Source organism: Seriola lalandi, unplaced genomic scaffold, assembly GCF_002814215.2.
Source record: "Seriola lalandi dorsalis isolate HSWRI2012SDOR001 ecotype SW California unplaced genomic scaffold, Sedor1 jcf7180002054939, whole genome shotgun sequence".
NCBI classification, from domain to species: domain Eukaryota; kingdom Metazoa; phylum Chordata; class Actinopteri; order Carangiformes; family Carangidae; genus Seriola; species Seriola lalandi.
In genome coordinates, this window is record NW_019525659.1 from 1,228,824 (window position 1) to 1,250,183 (window position 21,360).

Genomic DNA, 21,360 nt, shown 5'->3' on the forward strand with positions numbered 1-21,360 from the left:
TTTCAATGAGCCGCCATATTAGGAAGCCAAACCCCTCTTTCATTCGGTTAAGAAAAGACAGGATACACTTCCAGGGTAGTTTTCGGAAGTGCCGGTTATTGCTGAGCGCGCGAATCTAAATCGTTAAATCAGTAGAAGCTGTATCCTAGTTTGGTTCTGTCTCTGTCGTTCATACGGGTTATTTACCTCCTCCTCTACAATGGCGACCGCGGCTGCAACTCCGACCGGCCAGAGAAGCACGTGCGGCAGCGGCACACCGCTGAGTCCGACCAGAATAACCAGACTGCAAGAGAAACAACAGCTCCGGGACCTCAACGACCGCCTGGCCACATACATCGACAAGGTCCGCAGTTTGGAGTCTGAAAACGACGTACTCCACCTGCAAATCAGCGAGAAGGAGGAGGTGAGGAGTCGGGAGGTAACCGGACTGAAAGCCCTTTACGAGACGGAGCTAGCCGACGCCAGGAGGTGTTTGGATGACTCCTCCAAGGAGCGGGCCTGGCTGCAGATCGAGCTGGGAAAGATCAAGTCCGAGCATGAGCAGCTTCTACAGAAGTAAGTCTCCAACGGTTTAATTATGCTGTACAGTCTTGCATGCACAGGACCCCCCCCCCCCCCCATGATTAGCTTAAGTCTGTGTGCTGACTTTGATTTTCGAGCCACTATTGCAACATGACGCACGGAAGTTCATCCCGTGGATTACGTTTCCTCGTCGGGTGGGAGCGTCACTCAAACTCGGCCTATTGAAAAGCATTCTTCATTTGTATTTAATATTTTATTTTATTTTACCGTCCTTTTCTCCTTCATGTGGCTCGGTATAAGGCTCTCTGAGGTTTGATTTAGTTACAACATTTAATATTTATTTTACCACAATGGTGGGTGGGTGTTAACGGCTCGTATTGTTTGTTTTGCTGATGGGAAATAACTGTCAAACAAAATCTTTTTTTGAAATTTAACTTTGGCTAATGCTAACCATGGCTAGTCCTAAATAAATAAACAGAAAACAGTTTATATAGAGAAAATGAACCTGTGGTTTAATTAGACTGGACACATGGTGCCTTCAGGGTCTAACGTCAGGATCTGTTCAGAACAAAAGACTCAAACATCAGCGCAAACCTGAGGTGCTTTTGTTATTTCATGATGGAAATGACAACATAGTTTAAAACTTAAAAGTATTATGATGAAATGATTCAGACATTTAAATAACTTGATTTTAATATCCAAATTGTTTATTGAATGTTTGATGTTTTGTGGTCATTTGTGTGGACATCGCACCTGTATTTACAAACATGAGTGTGTTTGTTTGTTCTCATATCTGCGAGAACCTGACAGCAGCAGCTGTTACTCACAGCTGTTAAAATTCATCAATAGACAATGTGGAGTGAAAGTCTCGTGAATCCTGTGTATTTTGTGTTTTCTTATTTCTATTTAAAGTGTTACAAATAGGTAAACTAAAATGTAGTTGTTGTTTTTTTTTGTAGTTGTTACTACTCACCAAGCAGTGTTGTGTTGTGTTGACACACCTAAATTGGCTGTATGCGAAATCAAATAAATAATAATAACATTTATGATAATAACAAAAACCCAGAATATAAGCTTCACAAAGGTGGTATTTTTTAATAGGTGTTTAGTGGGTGCACTTTGCAGTTAATGTGGCTAAAAGGGTCCCATAGCTGTTTCAACTTGTAATCTGACCTTGGTGCATTTCTACTAAGGCTGCACAATATGCAGAAAAAAATCATATTGCCATTATTTTGGCAGATATTATGATTTCAGTGTGACTGGTCGTTATTTTTTTTTCATTTAATTTTCACAGATTTTTTTTTTTTTTTTTTTTTTTAAATGATGTGATTTTTGTTGAAGCATGTATCAAACAAACATGTTCCTTTATGTCTGGAGAATACAATTTGTTGGCTGGAGCATCTATAACACTATGCACAATAATGCACAGCATTTTACCTTTTTATCAAAAAGATTTCAGCTTCTGCATTTTGGATATTGCACTCTGCTATATTGAGATTTCGACTATATTTCGATTAATTGTGCTGCCCTGATTTCCACCTGTTTGTTGTTGTGAACTGCCACAGATAACACTCAGCTCATGGGGTGCCTCGGTGGCTCACCTGTTAGAACGCATATCACATGGGCTTAGTTCTAACAGCAGCGGCCATGGGTTTGAATCCGACTCATGGCCCTTTCTTGCATGTTGTCCCCTCTCTCTCTCTCTCCCTGACTTTCCTGTCTGTCTCTCACTTCACTATCTGAATTAAGGTAAAAATGTCCCCAAAAAAAGCTTAAGAAAAAGATAAGTCAGTTCATCCAGTCTGAGTTCATGTCAAGTGTAAAAGGGGTCAAAGTTCTTCTTGAACTGTAATGCAGTGACTAAACCTAAAATGAATTCCCATGTTTATTTGACATGTCAGTGATTAGTCCACAATTGATTAGTGGCTGTTAATAATTGAATCGATTTTGAATATATATTAATCCAGGAGGTGTGGTGTAATTGTCAGAAAATGCACAGTGGTTTGCTGTAGTAAGTGGTTGCCTCTCACTGTTGTCACGTGTTGTCTGACCACCCGCAAGGGATGCACAGATTATAAAATGAATGCACCTCCTTGTCATCCCACTCTGGCTTTCTGTGCTCATTGTGGCAGTCATGTTGCTGAACACTGCAGCATTAAGTGAAGAATTACTTTAGCTAGTAGTCAGAGGCTCATGCTAATCTTCAACAGAAGCAGTGAGCAGCTGCTTGGTTCATGCAGGCTGGGAGCTGAGTATTGGACAGCACAGAGCACTGCTGTAGCCACAGTAGAATGATTAAATGTGCTTTAAATATGGTCGACACAGAAGTAATGACCTGTATAAGCGACGTGCTTTGAGTATAGATGAATGAACCAGTGGCAGTAAATCTTAAAAGAAGTTGGTGTGACACTATTTGTGCGTCTTTGGGACATCTGTCCCAGCTGAGCAGCTGTTTCTAGCAGCTGCACTAACGTTAGCTACAGCGAACAATGCACAAGTCATTGGGGAAACCTATATCATGTTTACACAACCAGTAACATTATTTTCCCATCGAAACTGCCTGTCACTGGTTTGGTTTAGTTATGGAGTAATGAGCTATGTTTACAGACTCATAAAGCAACAATCTGAGATGTCACTGATGGCATCACCTTATATGTGACGTTAGGGTCTTGACACCAGCTCCTTCAATAACTTCAGCTGGTAACCCACTTCCTTGGGTCCTCAGCAACACGCCCACCAAGTGTGAGGTGGATTGGATGAGCGGTTGTTGAGAAGGTTAAAGTGCAGAGTCTGGTCTAGACCTGCTCTATCTGAAAAGTGCCTTGAGTTATAAACTATATAAATAAAAACTGACTTGACTTGGCAGAAAGAGATTTCTCCTTTTTGTTCCAGGTTATTTCCTGTTGAAGGCCACAGCTCCTTTGATAAAGGCCAATGGGTCAGACTTTGAATTGTTACACATGTCCAACAGGTTCAGTCTGATCTGATGTTTGTTCTCCAGCGAAGCCTGGAAGCTGTGCAGTGACATTTGCTCTAAATAGTGTTGAACAGGAAGTGGAAGCTCAGCTATTTTAAATGAAGTCATTATTTTGTGTTTTTATTTGATTAAAGTAACTTGGTGTTTAATCTGTTCTCTGAATTCTAATCAGCTGTGATGGTGAACGTAGGTCAGTGGTTAATGTAAAAAGACCACTGTCTATTAATTGTGTCCGTCCATTAACTATTATATTTTTAATGTGGTCTACTATCAATTAAGGACATTTCTTAAAATTTGTCGTGTAATAATGTATTTTCTCATCATGAGGGGTCAGCAGTGATTTCTTCAATGTGCTGATTTTGTCTGATCAGTGATTCTAAATTGTCAGTTGGTTGTTGGGCTGAACAATAATTGAAATATGATGAAACCTGCAATATGACCTGTGCAGTATCCAAATCACAGCAGCTGATAAAGATAAAATGTGTCACATCAAACCATAAATGAAGCATTGAGGTGCTTCAGACCAGGCTATAAATCATACCTTACACGCACAGGACCTCCTCATGATTAGCTGAAGTCTGTCTGCTGACTTTGATTTTTGAGCCACTATTGCAACATGATGCACAGTAGTTCATCCCGGGGACTCAAACTGTTGAAAAGCGCTCTTCATTTGTATTTGATGTTTGACATTATAAATCATATTCTCTGGATGTAAAAAACATGGTTGTTTGGTTCAAGCCCCAAAAACCATCATTTTTATATATTTTCTTTTTTCACTGAAAATGCAAAAATGATCATTCACACTGAAATTGTGACTTGTATGGCAATCAAAATATTTCCCTAAATAATGTTCGACTTGGTTGGTCAAATGTGTCACCAGTTTTTTAGACTGATCATTTCATCACTAGTAAAGAGTAACCACATTAGCGCCCTCCTTAACTGTCTTCTTAATGTCTTTCTGGTAAAATCTTGTGGTTCATATTGAAGTCAATTATTTATATGCTCTCTAAAACATCTTGGCAATTTATACTTTTCCCCGTGGTGTTTAAACAAGCTGAACAGGAAATGCTGGTTATGACTGTAATACTAATCTGATGCTTTCTGATGAAGCTGGATGATAACTTATTGTCTGTAAAGAAGTATATCAGGTGGTTGTAGTGTCAGGTAGTTGTAGTGGTTGTAGTGTAGCATCAGGTAGTTGTAGTGGTTGTAGTGTAGCATCAGGTAGATGTAGTGGTTGTAGTGTAGCATCAGGTAGATGTAGTGGTTGTAGTGTGGTAGGTAGGTGTGGTCTTACTGAGACTGTCCCTGTGAAAGAGCCCTGTGGGCCTATGGTGTGTTTCTCAGTAGAATGTGAAAAAGCAGACATACCACACCACATTCCAGTCATAGTTTATCCACTTTAGTGGCCTTCTCATCCACCCTTCATAAACTCGAGGCAGACCGTGTGGAAATAACTGGCCTCTGTCTCAGCAGAGCTGCTCCAACAGACACTGAAACCCACTCAATGAGTCCCGTGGTCACACAGTGAACCCAGGTCAGAGTTAGGAAACACTCCTACATTTATTTGATTTTTTTTAAATATGAGATGTGTGGCTCCCGTATCTTTGCCTATTTTTTTTTTTTTAATATCAACGTATTCAGGAAATAAAAGACTTTTATGTGCACACACATGACATAAATAAGCTCTTCTTCTAATTTACAGCTCTTCTGTGTTTCTCCTCTTCTTTTGTGTTGACCCTCTGTGGCCAGCAGAGGGCCCTGTTTCCTGCAGACTGGACTGATCATGGTCAACCGGCAGCAGGAACCACTCTAAACTTTTGACCCACAAAATACACAAAAGTACTTGAAAATGGAGTACCACACGTTTTAAAGTGTGTCGTACAAAAAGAGGAGGGGCAGTTAAACTAATGAAACAGCCCTGTAATAAATCCTGGCTTCATGAGTTTGAATGTTGAGCTTTGTTAAACCTGTCGGAGATGTGTTGATGCTCATCTTAGAGGCTGTAGTTTGTGTTTATGTTGAAAGGTGTTCCTAATATTTGTGAGTGGAGTGAATTCTCTGTCTGTTCTGCCTTCATGGTTATATTTATTTTATAAATCATTTATTGTCGCACTACTTCCGTCCTGCTCTCTGCTCTGTGGGAGAGGTGGGGCTGCAGGTACACAGCGCACGCACACACATACACACACATACAGAGCAAACAGCAGGAAACATAACTGAAGATTACTGCTGTTGACGTTACTATCACTGAACTTTACTTTAAGGGCAATAAAAACTAAAAGGCCAATACAAACTTTATCCAACCACCTGTTCAAACCAGAACAATCAATTCACATCTGAATTTATTTTTAAATAGTACAAGTAATAGTGTGTGCTGGATCAATAAGTGTATGGATAGAGATAAAGATAAAATCAGCTGGTTAGTGTTTGACTTTGGCAGGATGAGCACATCACAGTTCAAGCCCCTTCACTCTGAGTCTTGTTTAACCAGTGTTATTTTGTGATTATTATTTTTACGGCGCACAGTGCGATCAGTCACAAACATGTGAAGGATTACTTCATGTGTAAGTGTCTGTTCATTAGTAGACAGAGCTTTTTAATATCTTTTATCCTTGTAGCTGATAAAAACTCTCATGAAATCATTAAGTCGTCTGCTGCTGCCTGAGAATTTACACTACAGTTTGTGTTTGAGAAAATGTCTAACCCAGAATCTGGGATTATTGATTGAGTGTCATTTAGATTTTGGAGGAGGAAAATTAATCGTTTAGGTTAATTGACTATCCGATAAAGTAGTCGATAGATTAATTGTTAGAAAGAATATAGAAATAGTCATTAGTGGCGGTTATTCTCGTTAAAATCTTAATGATACCTATCTCTAGTGGACGAATCTGTAACCACTACTACAAGGGCAGTGACTGTACACATGACACACGACTATGTCCATGTGTGCGTCTGCAAGGCAGCCTGATTGAGGTCCCTGCTGACGATTGGGTTTTAACTCTCACAAGCAGTCACCACCATCACACACTGTCATCCACACACACTCACCAAACCTTACCTTCCTCCTTCCAGCTATAGCAAGAAGGATTCGGACGCAGCAGGAGCTCAGGCCAGGGTGAAGGACTTGGAGGCTCAGCTGAACTCTAAAGATGCCATCCTGGCAACAGCACTGTCCGAGAAGAGGGGCCTGGAGGCCAGACTGGCTGACCTGCAGGAGCAGTTGCAGGAGGTACAGCTGCTGTCACATGATGTGATGAGGCTGGGCAGATGTTTTTCCTCTTTAAATGATCTTTTCAACATTAATGACAGATGCAGCGAGTGATTGTGCTTAAATTACAAAAACACAGGTGTAGTAAATATTGTACTTTTATTCTGAATCTTGTACTTGTACGTTGCTTGTCAGGTCTATGTGAACTTATTTTCAAAGTGCGTCTCGTTTTGTGTGTGTTATCAGCTGGATACAGGTCTTACTCAGGCCAAGAAGCACCTTGCAGATGAGATGCTGCTACGTGTTGACTTGGAAAACCGCTGCCAGAGTCTGACTGAGGACATGGATTTCCGTAAGAGCATGCATGAGGAGGTGAGAGTTTTATTTTATAAAGTAAAAGTAGACAAGACTCTGGTGCCGAGGCTCCAGACTGATAAAACACAATCAAAAGAGAAGTAAAGGATACATTTAAAAAATTAGATAAAAAGAGTCAAGTTGGGGCGTCGTGTAGCGTAGTGGTCTAAGCAGGCGCCCCATGTGTAGAGGCTACCGTCCTCGCTGCAGTCGGCCCCGGTTCGAATCCCGCATCGGACGGCCCTTCGCTGCATGTCGTTCCCCCTCTCTCTGCCTCCCTGTTTCCTGTCACCCTCCACTACACTAAAGGCATAAAAAGCCCCAAAAAAATATTAAAAAAAAAAAAAAGAGTCAAGTTGACTTGAGTTAATTAGGACAGGATCAGACCTGAGAACAGTGTCTATGTGCTGACTGTTTGCTGTGCTACAGGAAGTGAAAGAGGCCCGGCACCGCTACGAGAGCCGCCTGGTTGAGGTGGACTCTGGACGGAAAGAGGAGTATGAATATAAACTGACTCAGGCTCTTGCTGACATGAGGGCTCAGAATGAGGAGCAGATAAAGATCTACAAGGACAACATGGAGAGCACCTACCTGACCAAAGTATGCACACACACACACACACACAACTTATGTCTTGTGTCTAACAGCCAAGATGAGTAATTAAATGACCATGGTATAAAGTGTAATTGCTATATGTCCCAAGCATAATGTGGACAGTCAAACAGTGCACCCATACCGCATGTGGTTCCAACACCACAGGCATGGTGGTGCTGCTGTTACAGCCTCCAGTCTTTTCCACCAGATGCTGGAACCTGGTTCTAGGGATTTGGCAAACACCAGACAGGGAAAATGGTTCCACATCAAAAAAGCATGTAGACAGAGCCACAACTGAGAATACTACTCAGTAATCATGATGCCAGTTATTGTCCACTGTTCAGATGCACCTCTGTCTCCCTGGTGCTAAGATGCAAATGTATCTGAAGCAGCACGTGTTAATGCAGCTGATGTTTCTGTTCGCCACCGTTTTTAAACTCTTTGTGTTTACATTATTAAATGACATGTTTGTATTCAATTTACTAATTAACTCCCTCTTCTTCTCATTGCTCTCGTATGTAACTTTATGTATTTTGTTCTATATAAGGGAACCCTTATAACATCTGAGAGCAGATAACACTGGTGTCTCTTTCACTGTTGCTCACTCATGGCACCAGGGAAAATGTAACGGTAAATGTGATGTGAACTGACTTGTATTGCCAATACATGTGTGAAGTTGTGGTTTGATGCACTTCAGCCACTTTTGCATCACACCATGTTTTGAAAAATGGTGTTATATTGTTTTGCTGTCTTGACTAAGGATAAGGACTAAGGTTTTTTTGTCACAGCATGTTCTTTTTTCTTTTTACTTTTTTATTCAACTTCTTGGTAGAATAATATGTGATTTAGTTGTTTGATAAGAAGGAAACATCAGGACAGGATCTGAAGTGAAGATTATTTTTTGGCAGCAGTCAAACATCAGAAAAACACAGGTGGACCCTACCATTAATTATAATTAAATTATCCTCATACACAGTATGTAAGTAAGCAGCCAAGTGAAACTGTAAGTACACTAAGAGCCAAACGACAGGTCACTAACTTTACAACATACCAAGCACGTAACTGACTTCCTGCTTGTCAGGAAGTGACTGACTCTGCTCGGTTCCTCTTTGAGAGTGTGATGAGAAGGAAACCGTGTTGATGTTTCTGACTCGAATCATCTGTCTCCAGCTGGAGGACCTGCGTCGCCTGTCCGAGATGAACGGAGCATCAGCCAACATGGCCCGAGAGGAGCTCAGAGAGTCCAGCCTGAGGATCGAGAACCTGAGCGGCCAGCTGGCAGGACTGCAGAAAGAGGTGGACATTTATCTTACTCATTCACTTTTAATTTTCTAACTAAATTAGAGTTAGGTTGAAAATAAGCATTATGTCGTAGTGACCTAAACAAAAACATCCAACTGAATCCTATGAAGATCTTCATCATATTAGTCATGTTGGAGTTTCCAGATTCTATGAGCTTTACCTGTTCTCCCATAAAAAATAATGAAACATGACATATCCCTATTAAAGCAGACTGCAGCTCTGGTGGAACATGTCACTTCAGGTGCTGTTAAGACATGATGTATAATACAGGAAGTCCAGTTCAAGTTTTTACAACTGCGCAAATATCCAGGTAAAGTGCTGTTGGTGTATAGACAGGCTGCTTCACGCAAAATACTTTCTCTCTGTGAAAACATGTGACAACATTTTTTTTTTTTTTTTAAATCAATCTAATTCCCACCTTTTATAAAATACTGGGTCCATCATTCACATACTGAAGAGTCGAAGGATAAGTGTCACATGTCTAGATCAGATCTTATGTTCAAAGCATTTGTTCAGTGACTGAGAATTTACACAAATGTTACAGAAAAACGTAGGTCAACAAATACACAAGCTGTAATCTTCTTGAGTGATGCTTCACATAACATCATGGTTATAGTGACCAAAATGATCATGGTGAAATGATTTCAGTGTGTTTCAACAATAATACTGATAACCAATATTTACAGTGAAAACCACAAAATAAAATGAGCAGCACTTCGCACTGTTTGCATAAACCAATACCACATGAAAACAATATCACATGTGCATTAAAGATGGCGCCATGTGGCCATGAGGGGTAACTGCACTGTGCACACTGCAGATAAGAAAACAGTCTTCTGGTGTCACCTGACCAGACGAGCTTACGAGGCTTGGGCTGTAGACATGTTCATGTTTCTCCGACTGTCAAACTACGGCACAGAAAATGAGAAGCTAAAATAACGAACTAAGACAACTCTTCTCTGATACTTAGACATGAAAGCTAATTTAATTTTGAAGATTCAGCATCCAGAAGACTCAGAGTCTCAAGAGCAGAACTACTCATTTTCATAAATGAGGGCCCTTACCTCTTACAATGTTGTGGATTTGTGTTGTATTTTTTTGTCTTTCATGAACACAGACCAGACAGACAAATCCAATCAATGTTGCATTGAAATGGCAATACATTATTGAATGTTGAATCTTTGTTATTCATATAATAAACCCGTTATCATCCATCGCGATGTTTGTTTAGACATCGTCATATGCCAAGTCGGTAGACATCGCCCTGTTGCCCACTGACATTAAAATTTCCCCTAATGTAATAGAAACTGTTTATGCCAAATCATTTTGAAAGAACAACAGCCGACATTTAGCCAACCAATGGCGTAACTTTCACTCACTCATTCAGTCACAGACATTGGGATGTATTCCTGGACTGTGGCCGGTCCAGCCAATAAAATATGATAATGTGTTTGTTTGGTCTGTGACATCATCACCATCTAACTGTCTGACATCCTCTCAGACTCGTGGTTGGCGTGATCGTATAGCAGAGCTGGAGGCAGCGCTGGCTCAGGAGAAAGACATGAGCCGTAAGCTGCTGGCAGACAAAGACCGGGAGGTGGCTGAGATCCAGGCCAAGATGCAGCAGCAGCTGAATGAATACGAACAGCTGCTGGATGTTAAACTGGCTCTGGACATGGAGATCAATGCTTACCGTAAACTTCTGGAGGGAGAAGAAGAGAGGTGAGCACCCACAAAGTGTATAAAATCTGGCTACAATTTACTACTTCACAGTCTGTGTCAATAGTTTTCCATCTGAAATGATTGTATGTATGGGTCAGCGTCCAACTGTCCAACTGTGGCGTTTCCTCCCCCAGACTGAACCTGTCTCCCAGTCCTTCGTCCCGTGTCACGGTGTCCCGAGCCTCATCCAGCAGCCGCAGTGTGCAGACCACCCGGGGGAAGAGAAAGCGCGTTGACGTGGAGGAACAGGAAGCCAGCAGCTCGGTGTCCATCGCTCACTCCGCCTCGGCCACAGGACCCATCTGCATCGACGAGATCGACACCGACGGCAAGTTCATCAGCCTCCAAAACAGTGGAGACGAGGTGAGACCTGCTTTTAGATCTTACATGTATCTTGGTTAGTTCATGTTTGTGTACAATAAATGTCACTGCTGAAAATCTTTTACTTTGACAGTCGGTATAACTGTAGTGAATTAGACCTTTTTCTCGTTATTGTGTCAATGGTTGTGTGTCTCAGGACCAGGCCATGGTGGGTTATGAGATGATTAAGACGACTGGAGATTCCACAAACACCTACAAGTTCACACCCAAGTACATCCTGAAAGCCGGGCAGAAAGTCACAGTAAGAGTTTGTCCTTTTCAGCTGAACATGTTGAACATGAGTATGCTAAGGAATCATGTTTTTAAGTTCAACAGATGGCCAAAACCAAAGGCTGCTGGGAGACAGTTAAATAGGTGGGGTACCACTTTACAATAAGCCTACCCTTATAAAGGATTTATAAATGGTTTATAATTAGGTTATTCATTCGGTTGTTAACACTTAATAAATCATAAACAATTATGAACATGTTATAACGTGTACATTTTCATACAGTGATGCAGCTCACTATTTGGCAAGATCAAGTTAATGCTTACTCATTAATCTTACTAATGAGTTATTAACATTTATAACTGGTGAAAAGGAGCCTTATTGTAAAGTGTGAAACACATCATCCTTTACAGGTTAGAGATAAAGAAAATGTATCAGCAGGTACACAGATCAGGTGAGAGAGCGAGAGAGAGAGAGAGAGAGAGAGAAATAGTACATTGTTGTTTTCAGGCTGCTGTCTGAGTGTTGTTGCTAGTGCAACTTCCTTTATGCAAATGTAGTTTAGAATTACAACATGTGTGAAAAGAAGCTCTATCTATAGGTAATGTAAAGATAGGGGGTGCCGTCACAACACAAACCAATAACATGAGATATGAATTTCTCCCTTTGGGGTGATGTTTTCTGTCTGATTCTTAACCTTTTAGCAAAGTGTCAGGGAGATATAGTTCCTGCTGTTTGTCACTTAATCTGTGTTCTGTGATAAAAATGAAGATGACTTTCGCGGTTTGTTGAACCCTAACGTACCTGTGTGTGTGTGTGTGTGTGTGTGTGTGTGCAGGTGTGGGCCTCTGATGCCGGTGTGAGCTCAAAACCTCCCACAGACCTGGTTTGGAAGAACCAGTCCTCCTGGGGTTCAGGGGAGGACGTCCATGTGGTGCTGACCAACCCCCAGGGAGAAGTGAGACCTCACTCACTCACTCACTCACTCACTCACTCACTCACTCACTCACTCACTCACATACATTATGACCGACCATCCGTTCTTTGGTAGTTTAAATTTGACCTCACCACCTCTACCATTCTTAAATTTCCTTTTGACAAAGAAGCTTTGGAGCAAAGGTACAGTGTGCTGTTTAAGGGTGAAGACTAGATTGTAGGATTAGAGTTAGGGATTTATTTGTCTAATTACATATAAATAACATTTAAATCCTAAAGACAAAAATCATGTGAAATGCTGATGTTTTTGCCACAATAAATCCTCTGAACCACAGAGAGGCTCTAATGATGCAGCAGCCTTCTTGGTAAACAGTTTCTCGGTCCCAGGCAGTAACAGCGCTGTCTGTTGTCAAGCTGTTCCAAACTTTAGGGTATAAATTGTGTTGTGTGTCTGTGTGTGTGTAGCATCAAATACATCAGGCTAGTTCAGTTCATCTTGAACTTTTTCATTCTTTGTTCTCTTCTGTTGTTTGCCTCTTTGTCACTTAAAATGCTGTGACGTAAGAGATGTCAGAATGAACTGAATGATGACACACAGAAAACTGTGTGTTTCCTTTTGTTAATGTCGCAGCTTGTGTTGCACAGAAAATCAAATTCACCACTTGGCCTGATGACTTAAAGGAGGCTGATTTATTTTCTTTCTTAGTTAATGATTATGTTACTTTTGCAATGTGGTAAAATAAAGTTTTGAAAATGTGGTGGCATTTTTGTCAAGTGTACATACATAATGAGAATAGCTCAGGGAAATATCTGGCTCTGGGGGCCTTAGCTTTCAGGAAATGTGGCCCCCTGAACAACATAGTTGAATAGCCTTGGGCTAGGGAATGCATTACTTTAATGAGTGACACCCCCCACCCCTCTGAAACAAGTCTTTGTGTGTGTGGCAGGAAGTGGCAAAGAGAACCACGTCATACAAGACGGCAATAGAAGAAGAGCAAGGTGAGGATGAGGATGATAACGGAGTGGAGGCCATCGAGGAAGACCTCTTCCACCAGCAGGTGAGACCTAGAGGTCCACATTTATGGGAAACCACTTGTTGGTGTCTTGCAAATAAGTTTGTCTCCTCACACGTCTGGTACCTTGACTGTTTGTGTGCAGGGAGACCCTCGCGCTGCCAAAAGAGGCTGCTCCATCATGTGAGCTCACTGCACCAACCAGCCATCATCACCTCCTCCTCTGAGCCCAGCCAGTCTGCTGCCAACTGTAATACTAGAACTATTTTTCTATCTTTTGTAGTGGATTTCAATAAAATGTTTGGATTTTATTTTATCTTTTTATTTCTCATAAAAATATAAGACAGCTTTTGGTAGATGTATTTTTATCTGATAAACCAAAATAACCTGGTTATTGAAAAAAGTTTGTATTTGTAGCTCAGAACCTTTTCACCCTTTTTAAACTGCAGCATGAAGCTGAACTCAAGGACAGACTGTGTCTTTCAGAAAACGAGTCATGTACTGTGTCATTTTTAAAATAGATTTTCATTTTGTTATTTTATTTTATATTTTATCTTCATTTTATTGTTGACTTAAGGCCTTTAAATTACACAGTGTGTCAGTTGTTAGTTTAGGTCCTGGGCTGGTTTAGATCTGTTTTTCATACGGAGAGAAAATAAACACTGAAAGCACAAGTACACTAAAACCTCTGCAGTAAGAGGTGATGTAATACATTACTTCCTCCAGTCAGCCTGGACCTTGAGTGGACATAATGTCAGCATCACATGATCTGGAAATCTCTGCGTTTTCTTTAAGTATCTTTTAAAAAAAAAAAAAAAAAAAAACTGAAATACCATGATTGTATTTATGATGAAGTCAGAGGACAGTTGACGTCTGATCTGGGGACACTACAGAAAATGGACTGAAAGCCTCCATCAATGTTCACCAGTAAATCTCATTTTTATATGAATGAAAACTTGTGCCATCGGGATAATTTGACAGGTGTTATAATCACAGGGTCTTTAATGTGATGGCAGCAAACATGAGTTTCTCTCCGCTGACTTTAACTAAGCGTTGCACCACTAATTAAGAAGTATTGATTGTATTCTTGACTTTTGATATTTGAAGTGTTTGAAGTTCTTTTTGTGTTTGTGTATTACTATGCATGCTATGGCTGTAATCTTCATAGTTGAATGATTAAATGTTTTCTTGTACTTGTGTTTTACTTTTTTTGTTCATCAATCAGGAAGTCAGTAAAATGAATGATGCTAGTCAAGGCATTGGTAACATCTCAAAACTACAGAGATATATTTTTATTTGAGGAGCAGCGTTAATATGAACAAAAGAACATTGGGCCTCATTCACCAATATCTTAAGTATTTACTTAAATTCTTTGTTCTTAAGAAAACTCATGATTCATGAACGTGTTCTTAAACCGCAGAATTGTTCACACCTGTGTTCTTAGATTGATGAATGCCACTCTCCTCGTAAATTGATAGTGTGAGCCAGTTGGCCCTAATTAGCAGAGGCAGCGCCCGAAAATGCCCTTAAAAGGGCGTGAGACTGAAGGGTCGTGTGCAGACACAGACAGAAGTCATAAAGAGTTACCGTAAGGGAAAGTTGAGAAAATGCCAAAACGAAAATCCAAAGACAAAGCACCGAAATCAAAACACAAAAGGAACTTAGTAGTTCTGAAGTGGAGGGACTGCTGCAGGAAGTCAGATGCAAACGAGGGGTTTAGTGTTAATGTAGCGTTCAGTTATTTTAAAAGAACATAATGCTTTGTAAAATATATATATATATTTTTTTTACAGTATTATACAACTGTAGAACAGAAGAAAATGCAATAACCACTTATTTTGCCCAAACATGTCAGCACTCAAATGTGCATAAGAATACTCGAGTGTGCAAAGATTCTGTTCTCACCTAAGAACAAATTGCAAAGAAAACATTGGTGAATGTCAGAATCTTCATAAAAAGTGGGTTTGAAGAAGAAATTTCTTCTTTGGAATGGATTGTGAATGAGGTCCATTGTGCAGTCACAGTAAAATAGTTATAATCCAATGAGATCTCCAATATAAAATTTATTGAATTAATAAATTTAACAATATGTTCTTGTTTTTCAGTCAATGTGGACAAGCTCCAATTAAACCTGGCCTCACTGCATGTCTGAAGGAGATGACAGGGTCCACACATCCAAAGCAAGAGAATGTACAGCAGTTTCAAATGACTGCAATTAGAGTTTTTGTGAGGAGAATAAATGATCTAGACCCGTGGTTCCCAACCTCTCATGGCCCGCTTAAAAATCTCATATGTTGGTGGCTACATTCGACCCTGTAACAATATGGGGGCCGATACGTTCTCAGAGTATTTTTAATTTTAATGATAACGACTGAACTGAAAGAAGGTGGAGAGATCACTTGTCAATTTACCATCTGCTTTTTAACTATCTTTCCTTATAATGCTTCCTGTCGCTAATCGCCTGTCTATTTTGAAACTCCAGTTGTTGCCAAGGATGTAATCTGCACGGCGACAGTGGCCTGGTCAGCAGCAACATGAAAGTTTACATCATTGTCTTATCACAGTGATGGGTCTTTGTCAAGAAAACAAAACAATGAAAGTTTTTCAACATTTTTAGTGTTTTTAAAGATAATTTTTATTTTATTTTATTAAATATTAAAAATACTTACTAAAAAAAATAGGAAAATACTTGCTTTCACCAAAATTGTTCTGTTTTGCAAATGATTTGTTGGCCCAATTGCAATACTTTCACAGCCCACCAGTGGGTCCCCTCCCACAGGCTGGAAACCACTGATTTATAATCTGACGGTGTTGAAGTCTACAGCTAAAAGTCATAATCATTAATCAACAGGAAACTTTGCAAAAAAACCCCCATGGTATTAAATAATAGTACATTTTGTGTGTGTGTGTGTGTGTGTGTGTGTGTGTGTGTGTGTGTGTGTGTCTGTGTGTGTGTGTGTGTGGGGACCCGCCATCAAAAGTGACAAGCAAGAGTTTGGCAAATCGTTAGCAGAGGGGCTTTAAATGAGATCGACTATGAGACAATGAGTAGTATAAAACTTAAATGGTTTGCTTGAGATAGCTGTGAGATAACCACGCCCCCTCATTTGAATATTACACATGGAAATAAAAAGAGCTGGGAAATAAAAGTGGAATTAAGAAAAAAAAGTCTCTGGAAATAAATAAATGTGGAATTACAGAAGTCCCCTGAAATAAATTGAAAGGAGTACACCCTCCCTCTTCATGAAGAGACCCCCCACTGAGTGGGGGTGGGGGGGGGCCACAGTCACTCTAACTAGAGGAGGACAGCTCCTTGGTGCGCCCTCCCACTCTTCTCCACAACCTCATCTACTTCCACACACTGTCAAGTTGCATCAAGAAATTACTCACACAGGAAATGAACTGAGTTTGCCCTTCAAAATAAAATGTCCATATTAACGCACCATATGTCTGTCCTATAAGACGGTGTCCCTCTTTTTGTTTGCTCTGTGAGGCATCTTGTAAATTTGCTCAACAAATGACATGATCATCAAAAAGGCATGTAGTTTGTAAAAAATTTGCTTTTCATAGCAAATATTCAACAATGTATTGAATGAAGTATTTGATCTTTTCTGTGCTTGTATTTCTCTCAATATGACTCTGTATCTGTTTGTCTTCTCTTTGAAACCTGTTGATTTCATGTCTTGTCTATTTCATTTTGCTGCCTTTGTCAAGCACTTTGTAACATGGATTTTGAAAAGTGCTCTATAAATAAATAGATTATTATTATTATTATTATTATTATCATTATTATCATTATTATCATACCTATCCTGTAGACATGTTGTTGTGACGCTTGACATTTCATCATTATAGTGGAGAGCGTGTCCCTTCAAAGCTGTTTTCAGTAGGTTTATTGCTGCTGTAAATCAGTCTGTACCTTGTGTCTTGTCTGTTATTATTCTGTCTTAATCATGGTGGATTATTGAACCTATAGGAGACAGGACCAGGGGTCTGAGTGATCAGGGGGCTGTTAGTTAGGGGTGGGGGTTTCCCATTCATATTTCTTGTCTGCTACCACATTCCAGTAATAACAGCTGATACTAACATCAAGTGTCCGGTTTCATAATCTGTCCACAAATTATTACTTTGTTTTTATGATTCTGTCGGTTGTTTTCTTATGTGTAACTGTTAACAGGATGGTGATGTAAAACAGATTAACCTCCAGTCATAACTACAGAAAGTCACAGAGGCAAATGAGACCAGTTTCCCTCTTAAACCTTGGTTACAAATGACAAGTATTCATCACATTTGTTGTTTTTTCTGTACTTATAATCCATATTTTTCCAGCACTGGTGATATTTTGTTTTTCTACACCCTCAATATCCTTAAATGTGAAATGTGAAACCTTCACATTATCCTGTGCATGTGCAGTAATACTCTGATCATGTGCAGTTTTATCACCTATGTGCAATATAACTGAGAACAGGGACTCACTCTGTTTTTATACAATTTATTGTTTGTGTTTATTTATCTGTACAGACTCTAATGTGCCTACTTGTCTGTAGTTTTATGTGTCTTTATGTAGTTATGTTACTGTATCTTTATGTTTACTGTATGAACCACTGGAGATACTTCATTTTGTTGTACACTGTGCAATGACAATAAAGGCATTGAATTGAATCGTCCTCTTTTATTTTGAAGTCCGCACATCTCATGTTCCGGCCTTACGTTGTTTAGCGTAACGCCTGTGGATAGTGGTTGTCTTATGTCACGCAGAGTGTCCGTGTTTATTACCTGGAACATGTGGCCGTGTGTGGAGTGAAACATCGCGCTCGTCTCCAGGTGTCTCCGCCGTGTCTCTGAGAGTGTCACAGCCGCAGACATGACTCTGTCTCTGGGATGGCTCTCGGCTCTGGTCGCGGGTGTTTTCTCCGCTCATGTTTTACAGAGGCTCTGCTTCCCATACTTCTGGAGAGACCTCCTCTTTCTGCTGAGGGTGATCAGGTACGGCGTGAAGCTGGAGCTGTTCAAGATCACATCCAGCGTGTGCACGGTCCTGGAGCGGTTCATCCAGCAGGCGCAGCGCATCCCCGACAAGCCGTTCGTCCTCTACGATGGACGGGTCCACACCTACCGGGACATCGAGCAGCGGAGCAACAGGCTCGCCAATGTTTTCCTTCAGAAAGTCAACCTGAGGAAAGGAGACTGTGTTGCCTTGCTCATGGGCAACGAGCCCGACTTCCTGTGCGTTTGGTTCGGGTTGGCGAAGGTCGGCTGCTCGGTGGCTTTCCTCAACACTAACATCAAGGCCAAGTCTCTACTGCACTGCTTCAACTGCTGTGGAGCCAAGACTCTGATTGTTGGTTCAGGTAAAACTCACCTTCTGTCCTACATACATCTATGCGGCTTCTCTCTGGTGCCCCGGGTCAGATCTCCTCTGACGGCCTCACTATTTTCATTGTAATATTGTATAATAACTAGAAGCCTTTCATAGACTAGTGGTTCTTAAAACCACAAATATATCTTCTCATAAACTTTAAAACGTAAAATAAAACACAGGAAAAGTGTAAAAAATGTACTTTTACACATGAGTAACGCTACAATAAGAAAATAGAACAAGCTGGCTTCCTATAATATTTTTTATTATTTGTATAAATATGTATGTCTAAGTCTATGTACTAAGATATGGTCAGTATTTCTACTACTACAATGAAACCAGATTGGAGGTGCTCCTCCTGAACCTTGTGCAGGTCTGATCAGGAGCCACTGGAAAAGCTGGTTTGAGGTTATTGTTGCCGAAGGAGGTTCAACCAGTTATTAAAATCACTCACACATGTTTGTCTGCAGCTGTGACTCAGATCACACTTCATGGCCAGTTCATTCACAAAACCAGGTCATTAAGAGGCTTCAATGACTTTTTCTTGCCACTAAACCTTTTACCAAAAATGTCAAACATTCTTCTTCTGTGGTGTTTCCAGTCAGAGAAGTTGGTGTTCTAAAATCATAATAAACTGATTCACACTTCTCCACATTTTATAGACCGAACTATCTACAAATTCAAATCAGTAGACTAATTGATAATTAAAACATTCCTTAACTACAGTGGAATGGTCAGTATTTTATGAGCTCATTATATTTCTTGAATGAATGAATGGATGAATGAATGGATGAATGAATTTTTTGATGATTGAAAAATATATTTCTGCCATGCAGTCATCACAGACATTAAAAATGAGAGGATGAAAACACAGTAAAGCCCACAGGCTTATTTCCATTGTTGCCATAGAGAAAAACACTCAACACACCACAAGATAAAGAACCAAACAAAACAGGTGAAGACGATACAATCAACATAAAAACAGATAACAGATAGCCATCAGTGGGGTCGATATGGTAACTCATTTTTAACAATCTTCTTTCTACTGTTGCTTTTTAAAACGTGAGAGCAAGATGTGATCATGGATGGACCTTTATTATAAACCATTAATACATTCTGGTTATGTGTTGAGGTGTTGTGATGATCTGCTGTAGCAGGAGGTGACAGCGTAATCAAATGACGTGGAACTCGCACTAATGAGCTAATGTGTGAAGAAGTGAGTTGTCCAGAAAGGTAGCTTTTTCTGTTTAGAAACTTAATTCTTCTTTATCTTGGTGAGGGCTTTAAAGCCATATTTCTACCTGATAACTGGATCTGAACTGAACATCAGGTCACCTCACTGTTTTAGGAGCAAAAAGATTGACTTCAGTTTTAGGGCTAATCTATTATCTGTCAGACTTACAGTTTGAAGTTCCTCGCTAAGACTGAGAGTGTTCTCAACCACTGTTTTATCTTTATACCATTAAAAGTGCTATATTTACCTATAAGTTTAGCTATTGCTCCATAGCTAGCATTAACATTAGCAGCTGTTTACTCTCCAGTCTAGAGGAAACGTTACTACTAACCCTCACCAACAGCTGTTTGCAGTCAACTGTCAGTTCAATTCAACAGGCTTTATTGGCATGACATTTTCATTGTGCTGCCAAAGCACAATTACAATCATTCAATGGAATTAAATTATCAAATAAAGGAAAATGTCAATAACAATATTGATATAATAAATACAATATATTTTTTAATAGAATAAATTGATAATTAAATAAAGAAAAGGGAAAAGAAGCAATAAAATTAAATACATACACATATAACTACACATATATACACACATATAGACATTTGCAAATATATGCATACATAAACATGTAAACATAAGTTAAAGCAGTTATCAAATAAAGAAAGAAAAGGAGACGGTCGTAAATACATTTGGTTTCTATATTTCTACATATAGCTGTGTTCTGTTGTGACATATTCAGCATCCAACACTGCACATTCTGAATGAGGGTCATTTCTCCCTGTCTGTTAAACTTTTCAATTCTGGGCTTTTTTTTTTTCAAATTTTGTGAAGAATTCCTCCCTAATGTTTCTGTATTTTTGACAGTGTGTCAGGAAATGTAGTTCTGTCTCTACAGCTCCGTCATCAGTCTGTCCTCTCTGGGCAGCCAGGTCTCCGTGTCTTAACCTCTATCACTCTGTCTTTTCTGCTGCTGCTCGCATGCTAACCAGCTAGCTCAGGCCTGTCTCCTCCAATTTGACTTTTGATTGACTCATTAATTCATTAAACTTATTGTTTCAATACTGATGTCAGGGCTCAGTCAAATGAGTAAAAATGCTGCTTTACATACAGTTTTGAAGCATTGGTACTTACCTAGTTTCCAAGTTATGAGACTTTACAAAACGTTATAGAGGTAAATAATGAACCACTTTGGTATCACTTTACAATCACATGACCCTTATAAAGGATTTGTGAGGTTTATAACTAGTTTATTAATTAGCTTGTTAACACTTATAAATCATTTATTAGCTGTTGTAACATGTTAGATTAAAAAGGGTAACAGTGACCTGTTGCTTGCCAAATAGTGAGCCCACATGTCTCTGTACTGTTGAGCCTCATGTCTCATTAGTTATTGAGCTTCCTTTGTTTTCTCCATCATCAGCATTTGTACCTGCTGCTTCATCACTTTTGTTCAGTTACTATCAATGAACCACCGTCAGCATCTTAATGCTCAAACAGTTGCATCTGGCAGATCAAATTATGGCAGATCACATGATCATATCAAATGA

At 39.9% G+C, this 21,360-nt stretch overlaps 2 protein-coding genes across 2 annotated transcripts in view; both read left to right on the forward strand.

Annotated features, from left to right (window-relative positions):
• Positions 1 to 18: 18 nt before the first annotated feature.
• On the forward strand, positions 19 to 14,413 carry lmnb1 (lamin B1). The gene is made up of 11 exons (XM_023397880.2): positions 19 to 555; positions 6,575 to 6,731; positions 6,957 to 7,082; positions 7,494 to 7,664; positions 8,829 to 8,954; positions 10,462 to 10,682; positions 10,817 to 11,045; positions 11,200 to 11,304; positions 12,110 to 12,229; positions 13,155 to 13,265; positions 13,366 to 14,413. The coding sequence occupies exons 1-11, from the start codon at positions 200 to 202 to the stop codon at positions 13,405 to 13,407; spliced, it is 1,764 nt and encodes a 587-aa protein (XP_023253648.1). The 5' UTR covers positions 19 to 199; the 3' UTR covers positions 13,408 to 14,413.
• Positions 14,414 to 18,026: 3,613 nt separating this feature from the next.
• Positions 18,027 to 21,360, forward strand: part of LOC111648077 (long-chain fatty acid transport protein 6) — a 25,520-nt gene continuing 22,186 nt past the window's right edge. The window contains 1 exon segment of the mRNA XM_023397834.2: positions 18,027 to 18,571. Coding sequence (XP_023253602.1) covers positions 18,085 to 18,571 — 487 coding nt within the window. The 5' untranslated portion in view covers positions 18,027 to 18,084.